The sequence below is a fragment of the Mauremys reevesii genome, linkage group 4, assembly GCF_016161935.1.
Source record: "Mauremys reevesii isolate NIE-2019 linkage group 4, ASM1616193v1, whole genome shotgun sequence".
NCBI classification, from domain to species: domain Eukaryota; kingdom Metazoa; phylum Chordata; order Testudines; family Geoemydidae; genus Mauremys; species Mauremys reevesii.
The window spans coordinates 20,411,725-20,434,614 of NC_052626.1; the positions used below are offsets into that span (position 1 = coordinate 20,411,725).

At 41.0% G+C, this 22,890-nt stretch overlaps 1 protein-coding gene across 5 annotated transcripts in view; it reads right to left on the bottom strand.

The window, feature by feature from the left end:
• Window positions 1-14,617: 14,617 nt before the first annotated feature.
• The window catches only part of MARK3 (microtubule affinity regulating kinase 3), a 93,629-nt gene continuing 85,356 nt past the window's right edge, over window positions 14,618-22,890 (bottom strand). For 3 of the 5 annotated variants that reach the window (XM_039534695.1, XM_039534696.1, XM_039534697.1), the window contains 2 exons: window positions 19,090-19,134; window positions 14,618-15,584 (listed from right to left, as the gene is read on the bottom strand). In XM_039534695.1, coding sequence (XP_039390629.1) covers window positions 15,239-15,584; window positions 19,090-19,134 — 391 coding nt within the window. In that variant the 3' untranslated portion in view covers window positions 14,618-15,238. The other 2 variants (XM_039534698.1, XM_039534699.1) reach the window with 2 other exon arrangements.

The following is a 22,890-nucleotide window of genomic DNA, read 5'->3' on the forward strand; positions in this document are numbered from 1 at the left end:
TATCTAGAATTTGCAGACTGGACGCTGGCTGTCAGCAGGCTACAGGGAAAGGTCTTCTGCAGCTCTTTTAACCGTATTCCTCTATGTATGTACCAAGTGTTAAATCAATAAATCTAATCAAAGCTATTGTAGCTGAGGTTTTTTATTAAATTAATCCAGACTCTAAAGAACCCCTCTCACTGAGCATATAACCACAAGCAATAATTAATGCAAGCTTTAACTATCAATTAATTGGTTATTGATTATTGTCAAATTATTGAATATTCTTTATCAATAGGGACCAGCTGCAGCTGGCTGCCGAACCACCAGAAATTGCCAGGCAGGGACTGCCCTTCACTTTTGAAAGTTTGGACACAGAAATGAGAGAAATTTTCTAAAAAGGTGAAAATGATGCTGTGACTCTTCCCCCAGCCCAGAAACCATCACCTGGAAGGAGGCCGTCACAGAATGCTGCTGTGTTCCGAGGAAGGAGCCTGGAGCCCCAGCCCTGTTCCTCCAGCCTTTGCCCCCACAGGCTGCTCAGGAGACTTGCCAGCTGTGACTCAGCCATGACTAATGGGTAGATGCTATCTCCCTTCCTCTCGCCCAAGGTAGGTAAGAGCCCCAGGGGTGCCATGACAACACAGTGTATTTTGAGGAAATGGGTGTCTGATGCCATTTACTCTTCTTCTTATTACTATTTTCACTGCTGTTCCACCCACCACTACTCCAGGAACACCCTGCTCCAGCTACACCCATTCCCTGGGCTCAGTCAGGTTACAATTCCAAAAGATACCCAACAGCTGACCATGGCATCTGGCAACCCAGACTCCTCCACTCAGAACTTCCCAGAGCACAGTCTGCACCTGCCCCAGGGGAGAACTGTCCATGGAAACAGGAAAGCAGACATAAGCAGCCAGATTCCAGATGCCGAATGTCTATATAGTGCACAGGAGCACTACCGAGGCATGGGCCAGAAGCAGACAGCACAGAGGGACAGGAACTAAAGCTGATGCTGATCAAAGCAAGCTCTGTCACCAAACATTGAGTGACCTTAGCTGTGATGAAGCTCTTGATATAGGCTGCATCCCTGAGACATGGATGGATGACGCTGCAAGGCCTGTGCTAGCCCTCTCATCCCCCTGGGATATTTGGTACAGCCCAGACATGGACAGGAGAACAAAAACAAAACCCCAAAGTCTTAGTGACCATGTACCAGGCCTTTGGCCTTGGCTATACTCAGTCCTTGCCCCTTTACTCCTAAGGCATACACCACCCTCCTGCTGGAGCGGGGATAGTAGGGGAACCCAGGCCCCCCCCTCTTCTCTGGGTTCCAACCCAGGACCTTTGTGAAAAGCAGCTAGGGTCTGTTTCTTATGATCCCTCGCTACTCCCTGCCTTTGCATGCTTGCAGGCATCTGTCATGGGAGGAGCGCTCTCCAGCCCTCTCCCTGGAGTCATGTCTCTCTGTGCAGCTTCTCCCAGTTTGTCACTGAACTCTCTCGGGGTGGCTCCTAGCCTCTCTGGCAGCTGCCTGGAATCTCTTGAGCCCTGCTAGCCTCTCCCTTCATGTTCAACCCCAGAGTATAAGGTCCCTACTACAGGTCTCCTCCCTCTGTCTTTCTGTACTGGTCCTGCAGTCTTGTTATAGGAACCGCCCAGTCTGGTTCTCCCCAGCAGGATCTAATCCTCAATTACTTGCCTCCCTCAAGGTGCCATAGAATGGGCTAAGTGGGCTCTCCAGCTCCCTTTAACCTTGTCACTGCCCCTGTGAGGTTTATACATCCCATCACACCAACAAGTGGCCCCTTCTCCCCACAGATCTCCTTGGCTTTTGAACACTCTGTGCTGGATGAAGACAGAAGGTCAGAAACTTGAGTGTCAGTGGGGGAGAAAAAAGGCTGATACATGAAACATAACTAACTCCACAAAATCTATGCTGAGGTTGTGTTACAGCTGCCAAATCCCAGCCCAAGGATACACAGCTGCCTCCTCCACGTTGCCTTTCACTGGATATTTTCAAGGTGAAGGCCAGTATCCACCTCACTCACGCAACCTTTCAAGCACTGGGCTTGCTGATAATCAGAAGTCAACCTTCGTCCCAGTAGAGAGGATAGAGTTTATTGGAGCGGTGCTTGATTCTACTCAGGCCAGGGCCTTCCTCCCAGAAGACCTTTCCCAGACAATGGTGTGTACGTAGTGCAGCATGCGAGACTGCACCTCACACCCCTTCAATATTGTGTACTTGCCGAATTGCCATCATTTGGACTCAGTGCTCATAGTGCCCACTCCGGTCCTTGACTGGCGGAGGGACCCTCGATTGGTGGGTTCAGGTGTTCCCTTCATCAGGCCCCAGCACTCAATCTCCCTAGTCTTGGGTGCTTTGGAGCTAGCCTTCGATCAGCCAGTCATCAAGGTATGGGTAAACTTGTACTCCTCACCTTCTCAGGAAGGCCGGCACTACTGCCATGCAATTCATAAAGACCCATGGGGCTGCTGACAGGCCAAATGGGAAAACAAACTGGTAGTGGGGGTGATTCACAACAAACCCGAGAAACATTCTGTGGCCTTGGAAAACTGGGATATGGAAATAGGCATCTCTCACATTGAGGGAGGTGTTTCTCTAGTCTCTGGGATCCAGAGAGGGATTGATGGAGACAAGGGAGACTCAGCAGAACCTCAGCTTTTTGAGATAGCTGTTGAGGCAGTGCAGATATAAAATGGGTTGGAGACCACCTTGGGATTAGGAAATAACATGAATAAAACCTCTTCCTTCTTAAGTCCTGAGGAACCTCTGCCACAGCTCCTACCCGGGTGAGGGCTTACACCTCCTGGACTAACAGCTGTGTGTAAGAAGGGTCCCTGAAGAGGGATGAGGGTGGAGGGGAGACAAGGTGGAAAAAAACTGGAGGATATATCCCTCTTCCACCATGTTCAGCACCCAATAGTCTGTGGTGATGCGCGACAATGCCAAGCTGAAGTGGGACAAATGGTTTGGAAATAAATAAGGGACTGGATCTGATGTGGGGATTGGTAATGTCTTCAGGCGCCCCATCAAAAGTTCTGTTTGGAGGGCCCCCCCGAGTACCTGGGAGGGCCAGGTTGCAATGCTGATGCAGATGGGGGTAGTTGCCTGCGCCTAAAGCCTCTACTTTGCTTCATGAAGGTCCTGACAAGGCAGCAGAGCAGAGAAATGTGTGAGCTGTTGGGGCCTAAAATGTTTCCTTGAAGGCACCGGGACATGGAGACCCAGGGAGTTGAAGGTGGCTCTGGAATTCTTCAAACTGTAGAGCTTTGCACCTGCTTGCTCTGAGGAGAGTGAGCACCCTTCAAACAGGAGGTCCTGAAGGGACTGCTGCCAGTAGGCCAGAGGACTGGAGCCAAGAGCACCTTCACATGGCCACCACAGATGCCATAGATCTGGTCACCACATCCACTGGGTCCAGCATGGCTTGCTAGGCAGCGCTGGCTAATGCCTTCCCCTCTTCCACCAGAGTGGAGAGCTCCTGCGTAGACTCCTGATGGAGCAAGTCCTTAAATTTTGACATGGAGTCCAGACATTATAGTTGTACCTCCCTAGCAATGCCTATTGGTTGGAGATGTGAAGCTGTAAACCATCAGTAGAATAAATTTTTTTACCAAAGAGGTCTAGTTTCTTTGAGTCTTTTGCCTTGGGGTCTGCCCCTTGCAACTCCTGCTTGTCCCTTTCATTGGCTGCTGACACTACTAGGGACCCCAGAGGGAGGCAGTACACGTACTCCTAACCTTTGGTAGGGACAAAGTATTCTTTTCTGCCCTCTTCAGAGTGGGGGTTGAGAGGATGGGATCTGCCAAAGGGTTTTAACTGGACCCATAACAGCCTCACCAAGAGGGAGAGTCACCTTTGATGGGGCCACCACGGCCAAGCTGTCTACTAGGCTGTGGGAGGACACTTACTACCTCTACTTCTAGACCTAGCCTTGAGGTCACCCTCTTCAATAGCCCCTGATGAGCTTTTAAGTCATCCTGAGGGTGGGGTGTGATGTGGCTGGCCCTGACGCTACCTCCTCTGGGGATGAAGTGGTAGTGGCCTGCATCGGCAGGGGTTCCTCCTCCTCTTCCTCTGCACTGTGTAAATCCCATAGGTCCAGGTCTTGAATGTCAGTACTGGGCTCGGTACCAGAGTTCAGGTCCAGTGCTGTTTGGTGAGACAGAAGAGCCTCTCTCTCAGACACCGCTGAGAGAGAGTGTGTGTGTAATGGGGGCTGGCACTGGGGGGAAGCCTTTTGGGTTCTAGAATGGCCATTGTATTTGCATAGGCCAGGGCCCACTGGCCTAATCACTCAAGGTACCCCCAACACTGGGATGCCCCATGAAATAGGACTGAGAAGGGCTGTATTGGTAGGGATTCCTTGTCTGGGTGAATGACTCCACCTCCACTCTGACGACGAGCCTTCCTCCAGGGATCATGGAGATGTGGTACCTGTCAATTCCAGGGGTTGGTGCAAAGGATCAGGGGATTGGTGCAGACATGGAGAAACCCGTGTTGATGCTAGCAGGGACAGTTTCCCTCTGGTTGGTACCGATGGCCCCAGTACCGAATGGGAACTCAGGGCAACATGCTCCCTTCTGCTCTCCAGCACTGATGATGCTGACTCTTGGACTGCCAGCGATGGCAATATGAACAGTGAAAGGAAGTCTCTGGCCGCAATTAATGCCTCTGGATTGGACATCACCGTTATCTCACTGGTGCCACACTGTCCCTCCGGTGACAACAGCTGACCTGGGACTGGACTCAAAGAAGCCTGTGAACAGGATGGAGTCGACAGTACAGCCTGCTGTGCGGGGGGCAGACGAGCGACCAGACTTGGGTAGCACTCTGCTATTTGTCCCATGAATGGCCTTTTTAGAGTTGGGGAACACCCTGGCCAACTGCTTATGTTTCTCTCTCGGCATCAGTGACAGGGAACAGTGCCAAGAGTCACTTACAGTGGGTGGAGCCCTCCGTACTGACGCTGAGATTTGGTGCCAAGTCCAACCAGCTCACTTACAAGGAGGGTCTGAGTGCCGCTTCCATTAGGACAACTTTAACATGGCCTCCTGCTCTTTCATTGTACACAGCTTGAACTAGTGGCAGATCTGACAGCAATCTCTGATACAAGTCTCACCCAAGGACTTTAGACAACTGGAATGCGGGTTACTCAAAGGCATGGCCTTGCTGCAGGAGGCACAGGGCTTGAAGCTTGGAGACCAAGGCATGAAAGGCTAAAGAATCAGAGGAATCTCTGCTAAAGCAGTGAGTCCAACTATTTACAACTATTAACTTAAGTTCAAAATGAGAAATAACTATTGGGAAGGGAAAAAAAACAGAAGGGATGGAGTGACAAACGAGAACCACCTATGGAAGAAAGAGCAGTTCTAGCAACCATCACAGATGGTCAGAAGGAACTGAGAGAGTGCAAGGTTGGGTGACCCCTTTTACCGCGCCATAAGCACAAGGCACCAGAGTCAAGCCAGCAGGTATCACTGAGGGGAAAATTTCCAGTGACTGTCCATGAGGTGCGCACACACCTAACGTGGAATGGAACTGTGCAAGTACTCAAAGAACCACCATTCTGTAGCTAGGGATTTCTTAACCACAGCAACATGCTGGCCACATCCTCTTTCCCCTGGTCACACACTTGACCCATGGGGCTGTGAGGAGGCATGGCACAGTGATATAAAGCAGGCTCTAACACACATGCTTTCCCCTTGGCTAGGGGAATCTCTATGTGGCTAGTTGAAGCAACTTTATGGAGCTTTTGCACCACTGGAGCAGTTCAAAGAGATGCAGGGTAGCACAAGTGCAACAAGGGGAGTGTTTGGCCAACAGAATGGTTAGTGGAGATGATGGGAGAAGGAAAAGATGTGCCCATAGGTTTCAGATCCTGAGGAAGTCTGTAGAGAGAACAGTTAGATAAAAACAGTTGTTAAAGTTTATACTGAACAATTTTGCTTTGGAACATTTGTAATGCAACATTTACAGAATGTACGTAAAGAGCAAAACAGCAGTTAGACCATTCAGTTTAGTGCACACATTCAATACGCTCAGAAGGCCCAAACTGGGGGCCACAGTCAGTCACATTCTGCTGACTCCATCCATGATTCTGACTGCAAAAAGCATCTAAAGTTAAAAATATATAACACTTCCCTATTACTCTTCCATGTAAATGATTGCTACAATTGGCAGAGTTGTGCAATTACAATTGGGTGGGAAGATGAGCACAAGCCTCTCCTGTAAGATAGCCATCCAATGAAAATGCTTGACAATGGCTGCATTATGCAGTTTGCCAATTTCCATGAAGGCTGAATCCAAACATCTATTATGCAGACAAATAGTCCCTTGAGAATTAGCTTCCTCGAAAGTTTCAAACTTTAATTATTAAAATAATTAAGGCTACAGCAAAGTGAGGATTTTTTTTTTTAAACAGAAGAACACGGGAAGCGTTTTTCCCCCATAACTCTCTCATAACTCCAAATACAGCCAGAAAGATTTAGTTGAAGATTTAAAATACAAAAATACTTTCTGTCAGAGCAAACATGGATAACTATAGGCACAAAGCTTCAGAAAGTTATGTGGTGGAACACAAATGGAAACTGATCAGAGACCATATTATTACAGTGGCATGGGAACTTGTGACATGTTTAAAAGATTGAAAGCTCTAAGTCCTGTAAAATTAACATGCTTAGTCAGATTCTTTTGAAATTTGTTGCATCAACAAAAGGGAGATAGAAATTTGGATTTACAGTAACTCCTCACTTCACATTGTAGTTATGTTCCTGAAAAATGTGACTAAGCGAAACGATGTTATGCAAATCCAATTTCACCATAAGAATTAATGTAAAGGAAGAGGTTAGGTTCCAGGGAAATTTTTTTCACCAGACAAAAGACCACACACACACAAAAATATAAATTTTAAACCAAAAGATTAATGCTGGTACACAGTGATGATTGTGAAGCTTGGTTGAGGGGGAGGAATCAGAGGGTGGGATATTTCCCTTACTGTTAAATGATGAACTAGCAATTGGCTGAGCCCTCAAGGGTTAACTCCCTCACTCTACAAGGCAGCAGGAATGGAAGGAGATATGTGCATTCCCCTTTAAGTACACTGCCTTGTTAATTAGATCAGCTTGCTGAGACCACATCTGCTGCAAGCTCCCTCCATCCTGAGCCCTGGTGTGTCCCCCCTGCTCCCTGCTTTACCCCATCTTCCATAGAGCAGGGGGAAGGTGGACACTCTGACATTAGCCCCGCTCTTCCTTCCCTCCCCCCCCCCCGCAAGCGGGAGTCTCAGGGAGAGGGCAGGAGCAGCACATAGCAGTGGGGGGAGGGACAGCTGCACTTGCTAGCCTGCTGGGCAGCTGCTGCACAGGGAACTTAGGGGAGCGGGATGCTGATAGGGGGACTGCCGGTCCACCCTGTTTCCAAGCCCCCACCAGCTAGCTGTAACGGGCTGCTCTTCCTGCGAGCAGTAGACAAAGGCAGCTGCCAAACAACGTTAAAAAGGAGCATTACACAACTTTAAATGAGCATGTTCCCTAATTGATCAGAAACATAACAATGAAACAACGTTAACCAGGATGACTTTAAGTGAGGAGTTACTGTAAATTTGAATCACTAACCCTATCCTCCACTCTCCTGAGGGGGAGGACATACCAACTAAGCAACCATAACTTGGCATTAACGTCGCCTTTTTACCATTGACTACCTAGGCTCACAATCTTAACTAGAACAGTCACAGATAGGTGTCCACTATATTAAAACAAAAACAGCAAATAATTCCATTTAAATCTAAGAAAGAAGGGAAATTGGAGATTACTCTTTAGAAAACAGGAAAGAAGTTTTATCTTAATTAAACATTGCTATTGCCCTTTCCAGCAGACAAATCTTAGCCTTGTCTACACTATGGGGGGAGAGCGATCTAAGTTACGCAACTTCAGCTATGTGAACAACATACCTGAAGTCGACGTACTTAGATCTACTTACTGCACGGTCCTCACTACACTATGTCGATGGAAGATGTCTCCCATCGACTCCCCTTGCGCTTCTTCTTCAGGTGGAGTACAGGAGTCGACGGGAGAGCAATCTGTGATTGATTTAATGGGTCTTCACTAGACCCCGCTAAATTGACCGCCGATGCATCAATTGCTGCACATCGATCACCTGCTAAGTGTAGACAAGCCCTTATATTGGGCATCATGATGAATTCATAGGGAAGTGGGAGAAGAAACAGGGTGAGAGGAGTGCAAAGGGTTTCTGCACCTCTGCTGTTTTCCCTTTAAAAGACAAAACCAGAATTTACAAAAAAAATTAATCCTATGAATAACAATGAGATGTAATGAAGAGATAAATATAGCATTATGTAACACTGGGATATTAATCAGTCAGAAAGATACACAAGTAAATATCTTCCACTAGACTTTTCTACAATAGCTCTGCAATAAGCCAAAGTTAATTACTAGGATACTACTGTTCATCTGAAAGTTATAACATATGGAGCACTTCCTGGAGTCACTGCTCAACATCATTATGAGTAATACCAAGCCATAGTGGCTCCTTTTTAGGTTTCTGAATTTGAGAGACATCCTGTGGCCATTGCAATCATTACAACTCCACCTCTATTTTATGACAATCTACTGTAAGAAAGTAGTGTTGCTGCAGCTATGTTGGTCCCAAGATATGAGACACAAGGTGAGTGAGGTAATAACTTTAATTGGACTGTTGGTGAGAGAAACAAGCTTTTGAGCTACACAGGGCTCTTCCTCAGGTCTGGGAAAACCTTGTATTTAGTGTCACAGCTAAATACAAGATCAAACAGATAGATACCATAAGAAAGATCATTCCAGCAAACAATCCTCATCCTCTGAAACACAAAATGGAAGTGCCGTGCCTTTCATTTAGTGTTGTCTAAGTATCAACTTGTTTTTAATTTTCTTCATTATCGTGCCACAGAAGCAAAGTAATTATTTTCAAGGCACTTTAATTCTACATCCCCACTTTCAAGATCTACAACTTTCCAAATGAATTACCTATTTGGCTGGCAGTTTTCATGCTTATTCTCTGCATCACAGGGAAATATTTGTGCAGAGTTTAGTTAAATGTCATTTGCCCACTTTTGAATCAGAAAAACACAAATCTGGTTACACTTAAGAAAATTTCAGATTTTTTTTTTTGCACTCAGTTCAAAAAGGATTTTTTCCAGTGCTCAAGCTTACCAGTTCTTAACAAGAAATGCCTCTAACTCTGGTTAAAAAATAGATGAATGACTGAAAATAGCATTGTACATATACACGATAGCATTTTCCTTAATGACTATGTTCACAATTTGCATCTCCACAGATTAAAAAGCACAGGTGATATTTTAATGATTAGATCATTTCAATCTCTAATTACTTGTGAGAACATCTAATTAAATGCACCTAATGCATTCAGTGTGATTAAGAACTACATTGAAACACGAAATGTATTTCAATGTTTATTTTATGAAATTTAATATGCAAGAAGAATAGACTGTTGTGATTGAGAACTGAAAAACCCCAAAGCCAGGGAATTCAGCACTATGGTTCTCCCGCGACCATAACTCTGCCACTTCGTATGCATGTATTGTATTTGCATTTTAACGCTTATTTTGATAGAAACACTCCATAAATGCAGAACAGCAATTGCTAAAGAAATAATAATGATAATTTAAAATTTTCAGGAATGCTTAACATTTTTTGCATTAAACAATTTACCTGATGAACTGCCACTACTACTATTTGCATTTAACAGTTCTAGATAAGTAAATGTTAACCAGAGTTAGCAGTTACTGACACTAAGGGCTTGTTAACACTACCACGCAGGGTCGATCTAGGATATGCAACTTCATCTACGTCAATAGCATAGCTGAAATTGAGTACTTAGATCTACTTACCGTGGTGTCTTCGCTGCAGTAAGTTGACAGCTGACACTCTCCTGTTGACTCCACGCGCGCTTCTCGTTCTGGTGGATTACCAGAGTCAACAGGAAAGCGCTCAGCAGTTGATTTATTGTGTCTATACTAAACGTGATAAATCGACCCCCACTGTATCGATCGATACCTGCTGGATCGGCAGGTAGCATAGACAAGTCCTAAATTGTTTCACACAGATTGCTGTGGGGATTTGTATTAACATCTACAGCTCTTCTGCTCTCAATCATTGCCAAGGCAAAACACCTACTGTATTCAGCTGAGTTTAAACTTTATTCTTAGTGCTAGGACAAATCTGAAAGTCTGAGGAAGACAATTTAAGAATAATTAAAATTCTGAGCAGCACTTTTAGTGCCTTTGCTTTTCTTAGTGCCTCTGGGGGAAAGGTGACATCCATCAAGAATGCATCCAGCGAACACAGTATAGTGTCAATGCCTGGAAAGAAAAAAAAACCACCAATAGGATAGGAACTTTGTAAAACTGATCAACAAATTGGATGGACTTTATTTCTTCTATTGGTTTCTACCGGAAAATTCAGTACGTATGGAAGTAAAGTGTTGATCCTAAGAGTTTTCTAATTGAGTAAGAATTCAATAATGAGATTATCGAAGTAGGGAGGATTCCAACAAATATAATATTGAAACTGGTAAGACAACTTACTGCTACTCAAACTGGGTGCTCTGGTCACATGTAGAACATTCCCTGATTTACCACAATGTCTGAAATGGTGATGAAATTGGCAGCACTAGTGATTTTTAATAAAATGAAGCCATTCTCCACTGCAAGGCTCCAAGACTTCTCTAGCAAGACTGAAGGAAATGAGAACTATATACACAGCCAGGAGAGTAAAATGCAGATCAAAACAGTCACCATCTGCACAAATTTATTTGAAAAATTATACATTACTATAAATTTGAAATGTGTATTCACATTCCTAAAGAGGTTGTTCTTCCAACCATGTTTAGACCAATGTACTAACATAGCAGTGTCTTAAGCCCTTAAAGATATACATTTGAAACAACACATTTTGGTAAAGAAACACTCTCTAGTGGAGTACATCACACATCTCCTCCTCCACTATATGGTTCCCAAAATATTTCATTGTGCAGACTGCCACCAAAAGGCTCTACTTATAGAGAGACCTTCTAAAAAACATTAAAATGTATTACCGGCACACGAAGCCTTAAATTAGAGTGTATACATGAAGACTCGGCACACCACTGCTGAAAGGTTGCCGACCCCTGCTCTAGGGAATGGGAGGCACACAGACCACAATATAAACCATCAGTCTAGAACCGCTGAAGTGCACAAATGTTGTTACATTGATTCGAAGGGAGTGGCATTGACCCTGATCCAGCAAGCTGCTTTAGGATGTGCCTAACAGTCATACTAATGGGACTACTCACATGATTCAAATTAAGCAATGTACTTCTTTCTGTACCTTGCTGATCAGGGCCTTACATAGACAAAATGGTTTTATGGTTAAGAGACTGGACTAGAACTCAGATCTGTAGCAGACCTGGGAATTGAACCTAGATTTCCTATGTGACTGTGGGCAAGGCACTTAATCTCCATGATTCCATTCCCATCTGTAAAATATGGAAAGCAGTACCTCCCCTTTCTCAGACCTTGGTCTACTTTAGATTGTAAGATCTTTGGGACTGCATCTTACTGTTTTTGTTTTCAATAGCACCCAGCATAACAGGACCGCTATCTTGGTTATGACTTTTACCGTAATGCAAATGATTAATGAGGAATAGTACCCCAGAGTTTGTGCTACTTGTACTAAGGCTGAGATTCCTTGAACCCACACCAACCAGGCCAGTTTCTACAGGGGTCACTTCCTTCAGGAGATATCAACGACGAAGGCTTGTGTAACATGCTTAGAAACTAAAGTTTGGAGGAACAGCTACTACTGCTCTTTACGCTGAATTATTTACCATCTCCTTCACAACATGGTCCAAGGTCTTAAAAACACATATCTGGTCAGGCGAATGCAGTTATTTCTCTCAGATCTATGCCTTTTTGGTTTTTAGATTGCTTCAATGAATTGTAAGCTTAGAGAGAGAAGCTTAGTTGAGCTTATTAATTCTCACTCACTGTTGAGTTTCCATGTATTACAAGAAATATTTTGAATTGAATTAGTTAAAGAAAGCTTTGCAAAATATAGTAATTAAAATATACCAGGAAAAACGCAAAACATTTTTTACCTGCTAGCCAAGGGAAGAAAAGCTTGATTTCAGAATCAGACCTGGCAGTGACTCGGGTGTGAGCACACAGTGTGTTAGTCAGGAGTCAACAAACATTTTTAGAAAATGAGACACTGATCTCTAGGGCAAAATTAATGCTGGTACAAAAGCACTTCTCAGCACATCTCATGAGGTGCCCAGGACTGCTATTATTATCACAACACACATCTTGGACTCTGATTACAAGGAGGTTTGATATATAAAGTAGCTATAGACCCAATCCTGCCAGCAGGCAGTCCCCTGAGCTGAAAGTTCTCCAGTGACCATGCAGAATTGAGGCCTATATCTTTATATTAAGCATCTTCTTAATATAGCAAAATATAGTTCCTTCAGTGATTGTCCTACCAGTGAACCAGACAAATAATTACAAGCTTCTGCACTTTAGAATGAAGGACATTGTGTGTGTTATGATCAAGAACATTTGTAACATTTTTGCATTTGACAGTTTTGTATTATATTTGAGAAGGAAGCTGTTAAGAACCTGTTTCTAGTGGCAATAAAAACGTCATTTGGTGTATTTTAATATCTCAAATACAGATTATTTCTAAAAGTACCTTTTGAATACATTTTAAGACAAAAATACTTAAGTACAAACTTTTAAAAATATTTAAACTTATGATACTGTTGCACTTTGCAGAAACAATTATATACTGAATGGGTAAAATAGAACAGAGTATTGCAGGAGACATTTAATATGAAACCTTTGGAATTTCCACTGTATACAGATTTACAATCAGTAAGTGCTATGATTAATCAGAACATGGAGTTTAAGTTATAAGACAACAGGAAGTACACTACTGGATGAAAAGAATACACCTTGAGCAGTGTAACGTAGAAAGCAAAAGGCTAAGTGAATCCCCACCTGAGAAGTACATCTGTCCTGTAATCTCTTATTGCTATTACAAAATGGAGTTTTCATGGAAAGACCATCCTGAGCAAAGCAAGCACGAGTACTGACAGCCCATCAAGCTCCATCTGCACCAAGAGTTCTAAAGCCAGTTCATGATACAAAATATACATAGATTTAAAAATGTAAATTCAGGAATATTTACTGCATTTAACAACTATAACTATCCTTTAGCTAGCATAATCATCAATGCTTAGGGCAAGGTCACTAGAGACTGAGGAAGAGGTATATAAAGGAGGAAATTCTTGTTTTCAGAGCATGGATCACAAAACTTAATGTGCAAAATATTAGGGATTCTGCATTTGCACCTTGGGTCAAAGCTAAGTTGCATACACAATGATGAACTATATTAGCTCACTGTAATTTAAAAAAGCAAGCTTAGGGTCTGAATTAAAGCACATGTTAAGTGCATGCCTAACTGCTGCATGGGAACGGGACCATAAGCATTAAACTTATATATAATAAAGTCAAATAGATAATACGGGGTATTATCTACACAAATCCGTAGTGAAATAGCAAACTGAATACAGGAAAGGAAAAATCTGTAGGTAGATTGAACGGATTGGGGAATCCAGGTTTGTGATTCAAATCTAGCCCAGGTCAGTGGCGACTAAGAGTTGATACCATTTGATGACTGCTTGGTGGTCTGTAGGAAGTGAGTTGGTCAAGATAGAATTCAGAGAGGGCAGGTTTCTTCTCCACACACTAAAAAAAGCTCACCACAACTAAACTGCTCCTTAGCAGCCTCAGCAGAGACCAAAAGATAGAATTGACACGGAGACCAAACTATCTTCCCACCTATATAAGTAGTATCTCGCAGAACTGGGCTGAGGGCATTGCAAGGGAGTTAGTAGGGGGCAGGGGGAGGGCTGAACCACTGCCACCTGTGCTGCTGTGTTTATCAAATGATAGTTCATCTCTAAGACTGTCTGTCAACCTGGTATCTTGCACCACTATTAATTTCATTTAAAGTATGAAAAGTGATCAGCAAACACTAGCTTTCCACTTTTGGATTTTAACAAGACTGTATGCTCACAGCTCAAGGGGAAGGGACAACGTATGTCCAGCAGTAATGTAGAAAGTCAGCATCTCAGGCTGTGGTAGAGAATGTGGTAATTCTCACCAGAACTTTTATCGTTTACTGAGTCCTTTTGTTCTTCTGATGAATCTGGCCAAGCCTTTACAGTAGGAACAACGTCTGAAATTGTCACCAAGTTCCAGCAAGTCAGATTTTTAAAACACATTTCTACCTCAAGGTAAGACACTAAACGTGATGTTCTCATTGAACTACACTGTTTACATTCTGTAGCAGTAAATGGTAGAGCATACTGGATGGTAACCCATTCTACTAAGTCATGAAAGACAAGAGAGAAAAAGGATATATTTTTACACTTGTGTTTAACATGAACAGAGAAACTGAAACATTTACCCAAATTTTAATGCATAAATCAACTCTAATTTTTAATTTGATTCAAACTTAAATAATAAATAGTGGGAGAAGTATAATGCAAGACTTACTGAGTAAAAGTGAATGTTTAATTATCTCATGAGATCTACTTAAAAAACAGGAGTAACGTTCACAACCATAAACCCAAACCCTTCACACTTTTTTCTTAACACAGCAGTGAACTGTAAAACTGCGTTTACTGGGTAACCATTCAATTATTTTAAATATTAACTCAAGTGTTTTCTCCTTGGCCATTTCAATTTTTAGCACCAAAATTAGCCCCAAAAGCGGTATGGGTACAGCTCTGATGTTGTAAATGAAGAGTTTACATATAACACTTAATATATTATACACACATACTGTACATTCTCACATCCACACAAACAGGAGGCATATTTAAATGTATATATTGTGTGTTTCAGTTTGACTACCTAGGCTCACTTAGAGCAATGGAAATAAAGCAGAAGAGGTAATATTTTACATAGTAGGCAACTTTAATGCTGTAGTGCACTTATAAAAAAAAAAAGTCCAACTCTCCCTCCCAGCTCAGCAGCTTGTTTCAATTTTTTTTAGTATCATGATTCAGAAGATGTAGAAGTTATTGCCTAAATATTATTCTATACATTTCCATCGGTGTTCTCAAAAACACTAGAAATTGCTACTTAATTTACAACTTAATTACTTTTTCTTACAGCTTTAATTCATTGGCAATTTTGGAAGCAATGTTTTTAAAAGCTATGGATGTTCCCGATATTCGCTTAAAGCGGACTCCATTCAGTGACAGTCTTGGCAGTTTACACACCTCCATCTCCCACTGTACAAGATTTTCCGCATGTCCATCACCATGGACACAGAAAAGCAAGAAACGCTCTCTTTGTTCATAGTCACAATTATTGGCATCCAGGACTTTACGAATTTCCCTCATCATATCATTAGGATCCATGGAACTGGTAGTTTTCATGCTCCAAGTAAACCTCAGAGAACGGGGCTTGGCTTCCTTGTTTTCATCCTTCTGATCCACAGCTACATTGCGACTGAAAGAAAACATTTTATTATTTAATAGGACAACCAACAGCATCTTAAATCTTGTGTTGGTGAAGCAACTGCCCTGTTCATTGTGCATTTTTTGTATTACAGAAGTGCCTAGAGGGGCCCCAACTTGCAGCAGGACCCTGTTGTACTAAGCATTACATAGTAAGACTGTATGTTTTTGGGGTGGGAACAATCTAATTAAGCCAGGACACAACTAGTGTGAACAACAATTGGAAGGAATGGGGACAGGAGGATGAAAAACTTTTCTACCACCATGCTGAAGGTAAGTTTTCACTCACCTGTAATTCAATTAAGGTTACACTCTACATGGACCAATAATCCAGGCCATATGACAGCTCTAGAAATTTCTGGAACCCTCATTAAGATAGCAGCTCTAAGTCACGACTTAAAGACTTAGGCCACAGTTGCCTCCAATATGAGTTGGTATTTACTGATACAATGCACTGAAGAGCCCTGACAGAAGGATCCTTTGGGTTCCCTTACATGTTCTCCTCTACTACAGTCCTCAGGCACTGCATTGCAGCAACCCTTTTGAGTCTATATACACTGGTATGGGGAGGAGCCAGGTGAAGGATATCCCTCACCCCGCTGGGACTGAACGTGCTGCCTTCCACCCCACCAATCTAAAATTTCTCAGGGTCACTTCTGGAGTTTCATAACTGTCTTTCTAGCTTCATAAACATTTGAGATTTGAAGCAACCAAAGACCTTTGCCTTTCAGCTCAGGTACTGGTGGGTCTACGCAATATCCTCAGAAATATCATATGCCAAGGAAAGTATCTTTATCAATACTATTGCTTCACCTATGACAATCAGAGATCTATAATTTGCAGTGGTGGACAGTCTAACTTCTGCAGTTACTGTAGTACCTTTTTCAGGATAAAATACAGAAAGTTAACATACCAAACTAGTGTTAACAAAAATAATCTCCTTGTCACTACAACAGAAGGTACAATGGGAAAGTGTGATGACTATCAAAATTGTAAGAATTAAAGCACATAGTAATAACTTTCTTCTCTTGTTTTGGTGGTGGTTGAAATAGATGGATAAAAAGACGAGTTCCAGAAATTTGTAGAATATCAGCTCACTCTTGTATTTCAGCTATGAATTAGTGGCCACATGGCTAAAAAGAGAGTTGGAATTTGTGTACTGAAACCTTCACAAAAAGTATTTGGTAACATGCAGATATGTGCATAAAGGTGTTTTCTACATCAGATACCTCTTTAAAGATTATTTTTGCTCTCATGGTATACCATACAGTTTAAAATCAGTGGTATGTTAAGATTCAGAATTCGATTTAGAACATAACAGCAGCCATACTGGGTCAGACCGAAGATCCAACTAGCCAACATGTCTTCCAACAGTGGACAATGCCAGGTGCCCCAGAGGGAATGAAAAGAACAGGTAATCATTAAGTGATCCATCCCGTCGCCCAATCCCAGCTTCTGGCAAACAGAGGCTAGGGACACCATCCTTGCCCACCCTGGCTAATAAATTCATGGAGGATAGGTCCATCAATGGTTATTTAGGTCTTCTTTTAAACCCTCTTATAGTCTACAGGTTGGCTGTGCATTGTGTGAAGAAATACTTCCTTTTGTTTGTTTTAAACCTGCTGCCTATTAATTTCATTTGGTGACACCTAGTTCTTGTGTTATGAGAAGGAGTAAATAATACTTCCTTATATACATTCTTCACACCAGACATCATTTTATAGATCTCTATCATATCCCCTCTCAGTCGTCTCTTTTCCAAGCTGAAAAGTCCCAATCTTATTTATCAATCCTCATATGGAAGCCATTCCATACCCCCAATCATATTTGTTGCCTTTTTCTGAACTTTTTCCAATTCCAAAATATCTTTTTTGCATGCACATGTGATCGCCCCATCTCAAAAAAGACACTGGAATTGGAAAAGATCTCTTTCTTGAGTGGTAACAGATAATTTATACCTCATCATTTCATATGTACAGTTGGGAATATGTTTTCCAATGTTCATTACTTTGCATTTATCAACATTGAAGTTCATCTGCCATTTTATTGCCCAGTCACCCAGTTTTGTGAGATCCCTTTGTAGCTCTTTGCAGTCTGCTTTGGACTTAACTATCTTGAGAAGTTTTGTATCATCTGCAAATTTTGTCATCTCACTGTTTACCCCTTTTTCCAGATCATTTATGAACAAGTTAAATAGTTCCAGTATAGACTCCGAGGGACACCACTATTTACCGCTCTCCATTCTGAAATTTGACCATTCATTCCTATCTGTTGTTTCTTATCTTTTGACTAGTTACCAACCCATGAGAGGACCTTCAGTCTTATCCCATGACAGCTTATTTTGGTGAGAGACCTTGTCAAAGGCTCTCTGAAAATCTAAGTACTTTATATCCATTGGATCTCCTTGTCCACATGCTTGTTGAACCCCTCATAGAATTCTAGTAGATTGGTGAGGCATAATTTTCCTTTACAAAGATCATGTGGACTCTTCCCCCAACAAATTTTGTTATCTATGTATCTGACACGTCTGTTCTTTACTATAGTTTCAACCAGCTTGCCTGGTACTGAAGTCAGGCTGTAATTGTTGGGATCACCTCTGGAGCACTTTTAAAAAATTGGTGTCAGATTAGCTATCCTCCAGTCATTTGGTACAGAAGCTGATTTAAATGATAGGTTACAAACCACAGTTAGCAGTTCTGCAATTTCAAATTTGAGTTCTTTCAGAACTCTTGGGTGAATATCATCTGGTCCTGGTGATTTATTACTGTTTAATTTATCAATTTGTTTCAAAACCTCCTCTAATGACACCTCATAAGGAAAGTTCCTTAGATTTATCACCTAAAAAGAATGGCTTAGGTTTGCGAATCTCCCTCACATCCCCAGTTGCAAAGACAAGTATTTTAACAGGTACTAATAACAAGTCAAGTCCTTTTTATGGGCATTTTTAAAACAAACTCTAGTTACATGGCACAAACTTCTGTACCATTGTATTGGCAGAACATTGTGAAAAAAGTATTGCATAAAAATAAAAACTTGATTAGAAAGTTAAACAAATTCAGCATGAAGATCACCTATTTAATAATTCTATGTGTTATCATAGAGGAGACTTGCTTTCACATGAGCAGCCTCAAGCTGATTGATAGAGTCAGAGATTATGCTCATAACTTTAAGAAGGGTTAAAAAAAACTCACACGTTAGCACCCTCCAATATTGGATTATAGAGCAGTTCTGCAGTCTGACTGGGGGCTGCCTGCCTGCCCAGCTGCTAAGATGCAGAAATATATATAGGGAAAAGGCAACATGAAAGATGGAAGAGTTTAGAACCAAGTCACTCAATGCTTTAATCACTGTTTTGCACATAGGAGGGCTTCTTGGTTTACAGTTTCGTGAAGCTAAAGGAAACAAAACCTGCTGCTTAGAACCTGAGCCACATAAACACAGGGAGAAAGGTTCAAATTCACCTATGCAACATTTAAAACAAAAATCATTACCCTCACCTTGAGCCCTCATATCTCCCGTTCCTCTCATATTCAGTCGGGAGCCTCATTGAAAAGAATGCAGAAACAAAAGGAAGTGGGAAAGAGAAGACAAATCTTATACTAGCAAACATAATATCTGAATAGCTGCTAAATGCAATATCTCAATTATACCGTAATTAAAATATATTGTGTTATGACACTTTAGGCAACAAAGATTCAATGGATTTTCAAGATCACAGCAAACTTAGAATACCATAAATGTCTTGCCCACCAAAACAATATGTATTTATAAGCCACAGTTTCTAAAAAGTAGATACTTTTAGTATTAATTTTAATACTATATTGACACATGTACACATGAAGTTAATTGGGGAAGAATGCTGAATTAGAAATATGTAAAATGTATTAATTCAGTGTAAACAAATATATACTAATTGTTGTTAATATTAAAGTGATAAGCTGTAAAAGAGAGAAAAATGGTATTAAAAACAGCTTTAATATGCACACCCATACCTGTAGATCAAATATAGTGAAACTTGTAGATCAAATGATCTGATTAATTTCTCCCGCCCTCCCTTAAACCAGGATATAAACTAAAGTCAGCATAAGAAAAATTTCAAGGTAAATTCAAGATTTCTCAATGTGTACAATTACTCTGACTATGAATTCTTCTGAATTCCTGTACCATGGACTCATCATCCAGAAGACATGCAGAAGGGTAAAAGAAATTAAGCAATATAAAGATTACCAGCAGAAAAGTTACTTAACACTTATATATTAATGTTACATTTAAGCAACCCTCAAGGCAAACAGAATCAAGGTGGAAAAATCTCCTACAAGCACCTGGCTACTTTCTCCCATGCCTATTTCACCCCAGGCATACACAACATTAACACACCAAACTAATCATAGTAGATTAGGGCAGCTTGGTAAATGGTGTGAGGATGAGAAGGGAGAGTTAAAACTGTGGTGCATCATCCATGGTGTATGGTAGTTGTGGTGATGAGGTATATGCCTGTCTGGGAACATACGTACTGTCATGTAGTTTTTAGTTTCTTTGCTTTTGTGGGTTCAAGTCATGAATGTTGTATACCAATCCTGACTACTTCACAGTGACATTTTTTTGGTCAGAATCACATTTCAATGTGTCTTAAACTGCTGTCTTATTTTAAAAACTTGAGGGGAAAAATCTGGGCTAAATGAAGCTCACATTGAAGCAAGAGTCCTGTTCTGATTATTGCCAGAATGTGTCGTCAACACAGAGTGTATAGTACCACAATCACCGTCTGGAGTAAGCCTATCTCAATGACTATTCTAAGGGGTTTCTTAACTAAGGGCCTGATGCTTCTTCTATTAAAGACAATGTGTATTTCTCCATTGTATCAATGGAAGCAGGTTCAGGCCCTGTAAGAAGAGATGGTTCTATCACCTTTAGCAATATAGGATGGAGATAATCATTTAAAGCTATGCAACATATTTGTCCACATTGGTCAGTAAAATAATTTAGTTCTCTTAGTTACTGAATTGTGAAGTCTGTCAAAGACAGATTAAAATGCCAATATTTATAATCACTTTGGTAGATATGTCAAGCTGATGGGCTTCTCTAGAATGAATGTACATTAGAGAAATCAGAAATGGAAAAAGCCTAGTAAGTCTGTGGTATACAAGCCAGGACCTCTGGGCTGCTCTTGATGTCAATCTTTCTTAGTGAAAGCAAGAGGAATTATGGGAAAAGGAGAAAGCTATAAAAGCTGAACAGATCCAGAGGTTTCAACAGTAGACATGCAAAGAATCTTGTGGAAGGCTCATTCTGGAAGGCACAAACTCCTCTCTCTGTAAGTCTGAAGTCACTTCCTGACTCAGATGACAAAATGTCAAGTGCTGTACTCAAAAATACTCTCTGAAGGGCACTAGAGGCATCTGTTCCTGGGAAGTAGGAGAGAACATTTTTGCTTACAGTTGCAAGCATTTATAGATCATATCAGACTCACTTTCTCAGTTGACAACAAAGGCTCAAGAAATAGCAGTATGACCTGTCATTCCTATAGTGAATGATACAAGAAAGCTCAAGATTAGTTTGCTCAAAAGTTCAGACTTTCAAAAGGGACAAAAATAGTTTGTTCTGGTTTCAGACCTATTTTCAGCTGATCCTAGCAGCTGAGGCTGAAGTTCAGATAAAACTGACCAATTTCTAAATACTCAATCTACATTTAGAGAAATTAAAGGTATTCACTGAACACCTGTGGCAAGATACATCTTGAGTAAGTACTCTTATTTGTAAGACTCTTTTGGAAGTACTTATAATTGTGAATAGGCTAAAAAATTAAAATCTGAACCAATAAATATACCAAGTCACTTAACACTCAAAACTGCATTCCATGATGTGTGACCTCCAATATAAAACCTGGCATGAAGTTTCAGAGAAGCAGTGTCAGTCTTCCCATTGATATTCCTTCCCCCTTGGACTTCGAAGCATGGTTATGCTCTATAAAGCACCATGCAAACTTACAGAATTCTGCAAATAAAACATACCAGTACACTTCTGATTAAAATCGTACTGTATGTGTCATTTATAATACTGTATATGCTTACAAGTCAGATACAGCCTTTAGGCTTCCAAGTTGCCAATGTGGTCTGCAGTACTGAAAGGAACACAAACTCCTAGTTTAGAACAGAAGACTATTGAGCAGATAATGTGTTAAAGAAAGGAGCTGACTAATAAGCTAATTAGTTTTGTGATAGAGTAATTTTATATTTTATTTTTCTGTTTTAAGCCCATAGCTGTATTACAGTGATTATGGCACTTCATTTACTTTTGTTAAATGGTATGTGAAAAGTAGTAAATAGCATAAGTGATATGTTGACCTAGTATTGTGCTTCTGTACATCTATCATGAATTATGTTTTGCGCATCACAAGTGTTCTCTGTGTATACTCCGTTAAAAACCCAGCGAAACATTAAAAAATAAAGCTGTCTAAAGAATATTTCACAGCTTGATTAAAAGCTATAAATGATGTGGGAGAGTGGTAATGGATGGAGTCTACTAAAATAAGATTTAATTAATTTATACATAAAAGAAAACAACCTGCTTTTTCAAGGAAAGTTACACCTTTAATTAAAGATAAGATTCTACAACAAAAATGCTATCAAAATATCAACACAACTTTGCTATCCAAGTATCAAATTAGCATTCCACAACAAAGGAATCCCTGCAGATTTGCAAGGACACTGCATAGTATCTTGTTAATATTAGATGAGTTATGACATTCTAATTTTTAAAAAACAAATGAAATGTGTAGCACTCAGAATTTGCTGAGCTCTCTGAAGTGAAGTTGTAATATTGTCCTTGTGGCAACTATAATAAATTCCAATGTTAAAATAAAATGAATTTCAGTAGACGAGATTCATGGCAGGTAAAGACGAATTTGACTAAAAAAATAAATCAGTATCTATGCTATAGACAGCAATGTATTTCACTTCACTGCCTGCATACAAGAAGGAGAGAGACAGGCACACTGGAAGTCACATGCACATACATGTCTAATAAAAAGGAAAATTCAGAGGTGCATTGTTGTGCAAGTCTCTTTTTAAACAAGAACACCCTGAAAAAGTTAGTATCGGAACACCTGAAACACTGCTGCAATTAACGAACGTCAAATGTCTGACCCAAAAGTAATATTTATATTACAATGCCATATTTCTATTCAAAGGTAACGCTCTAGAACGTGAGTTATAAAATGTAATTGAACGTCCTGACTGATGCATCTCACTTACTGCCTCAGTGCAGTAGAGGCTTACAGTTAAGTTATAATGAGTGTC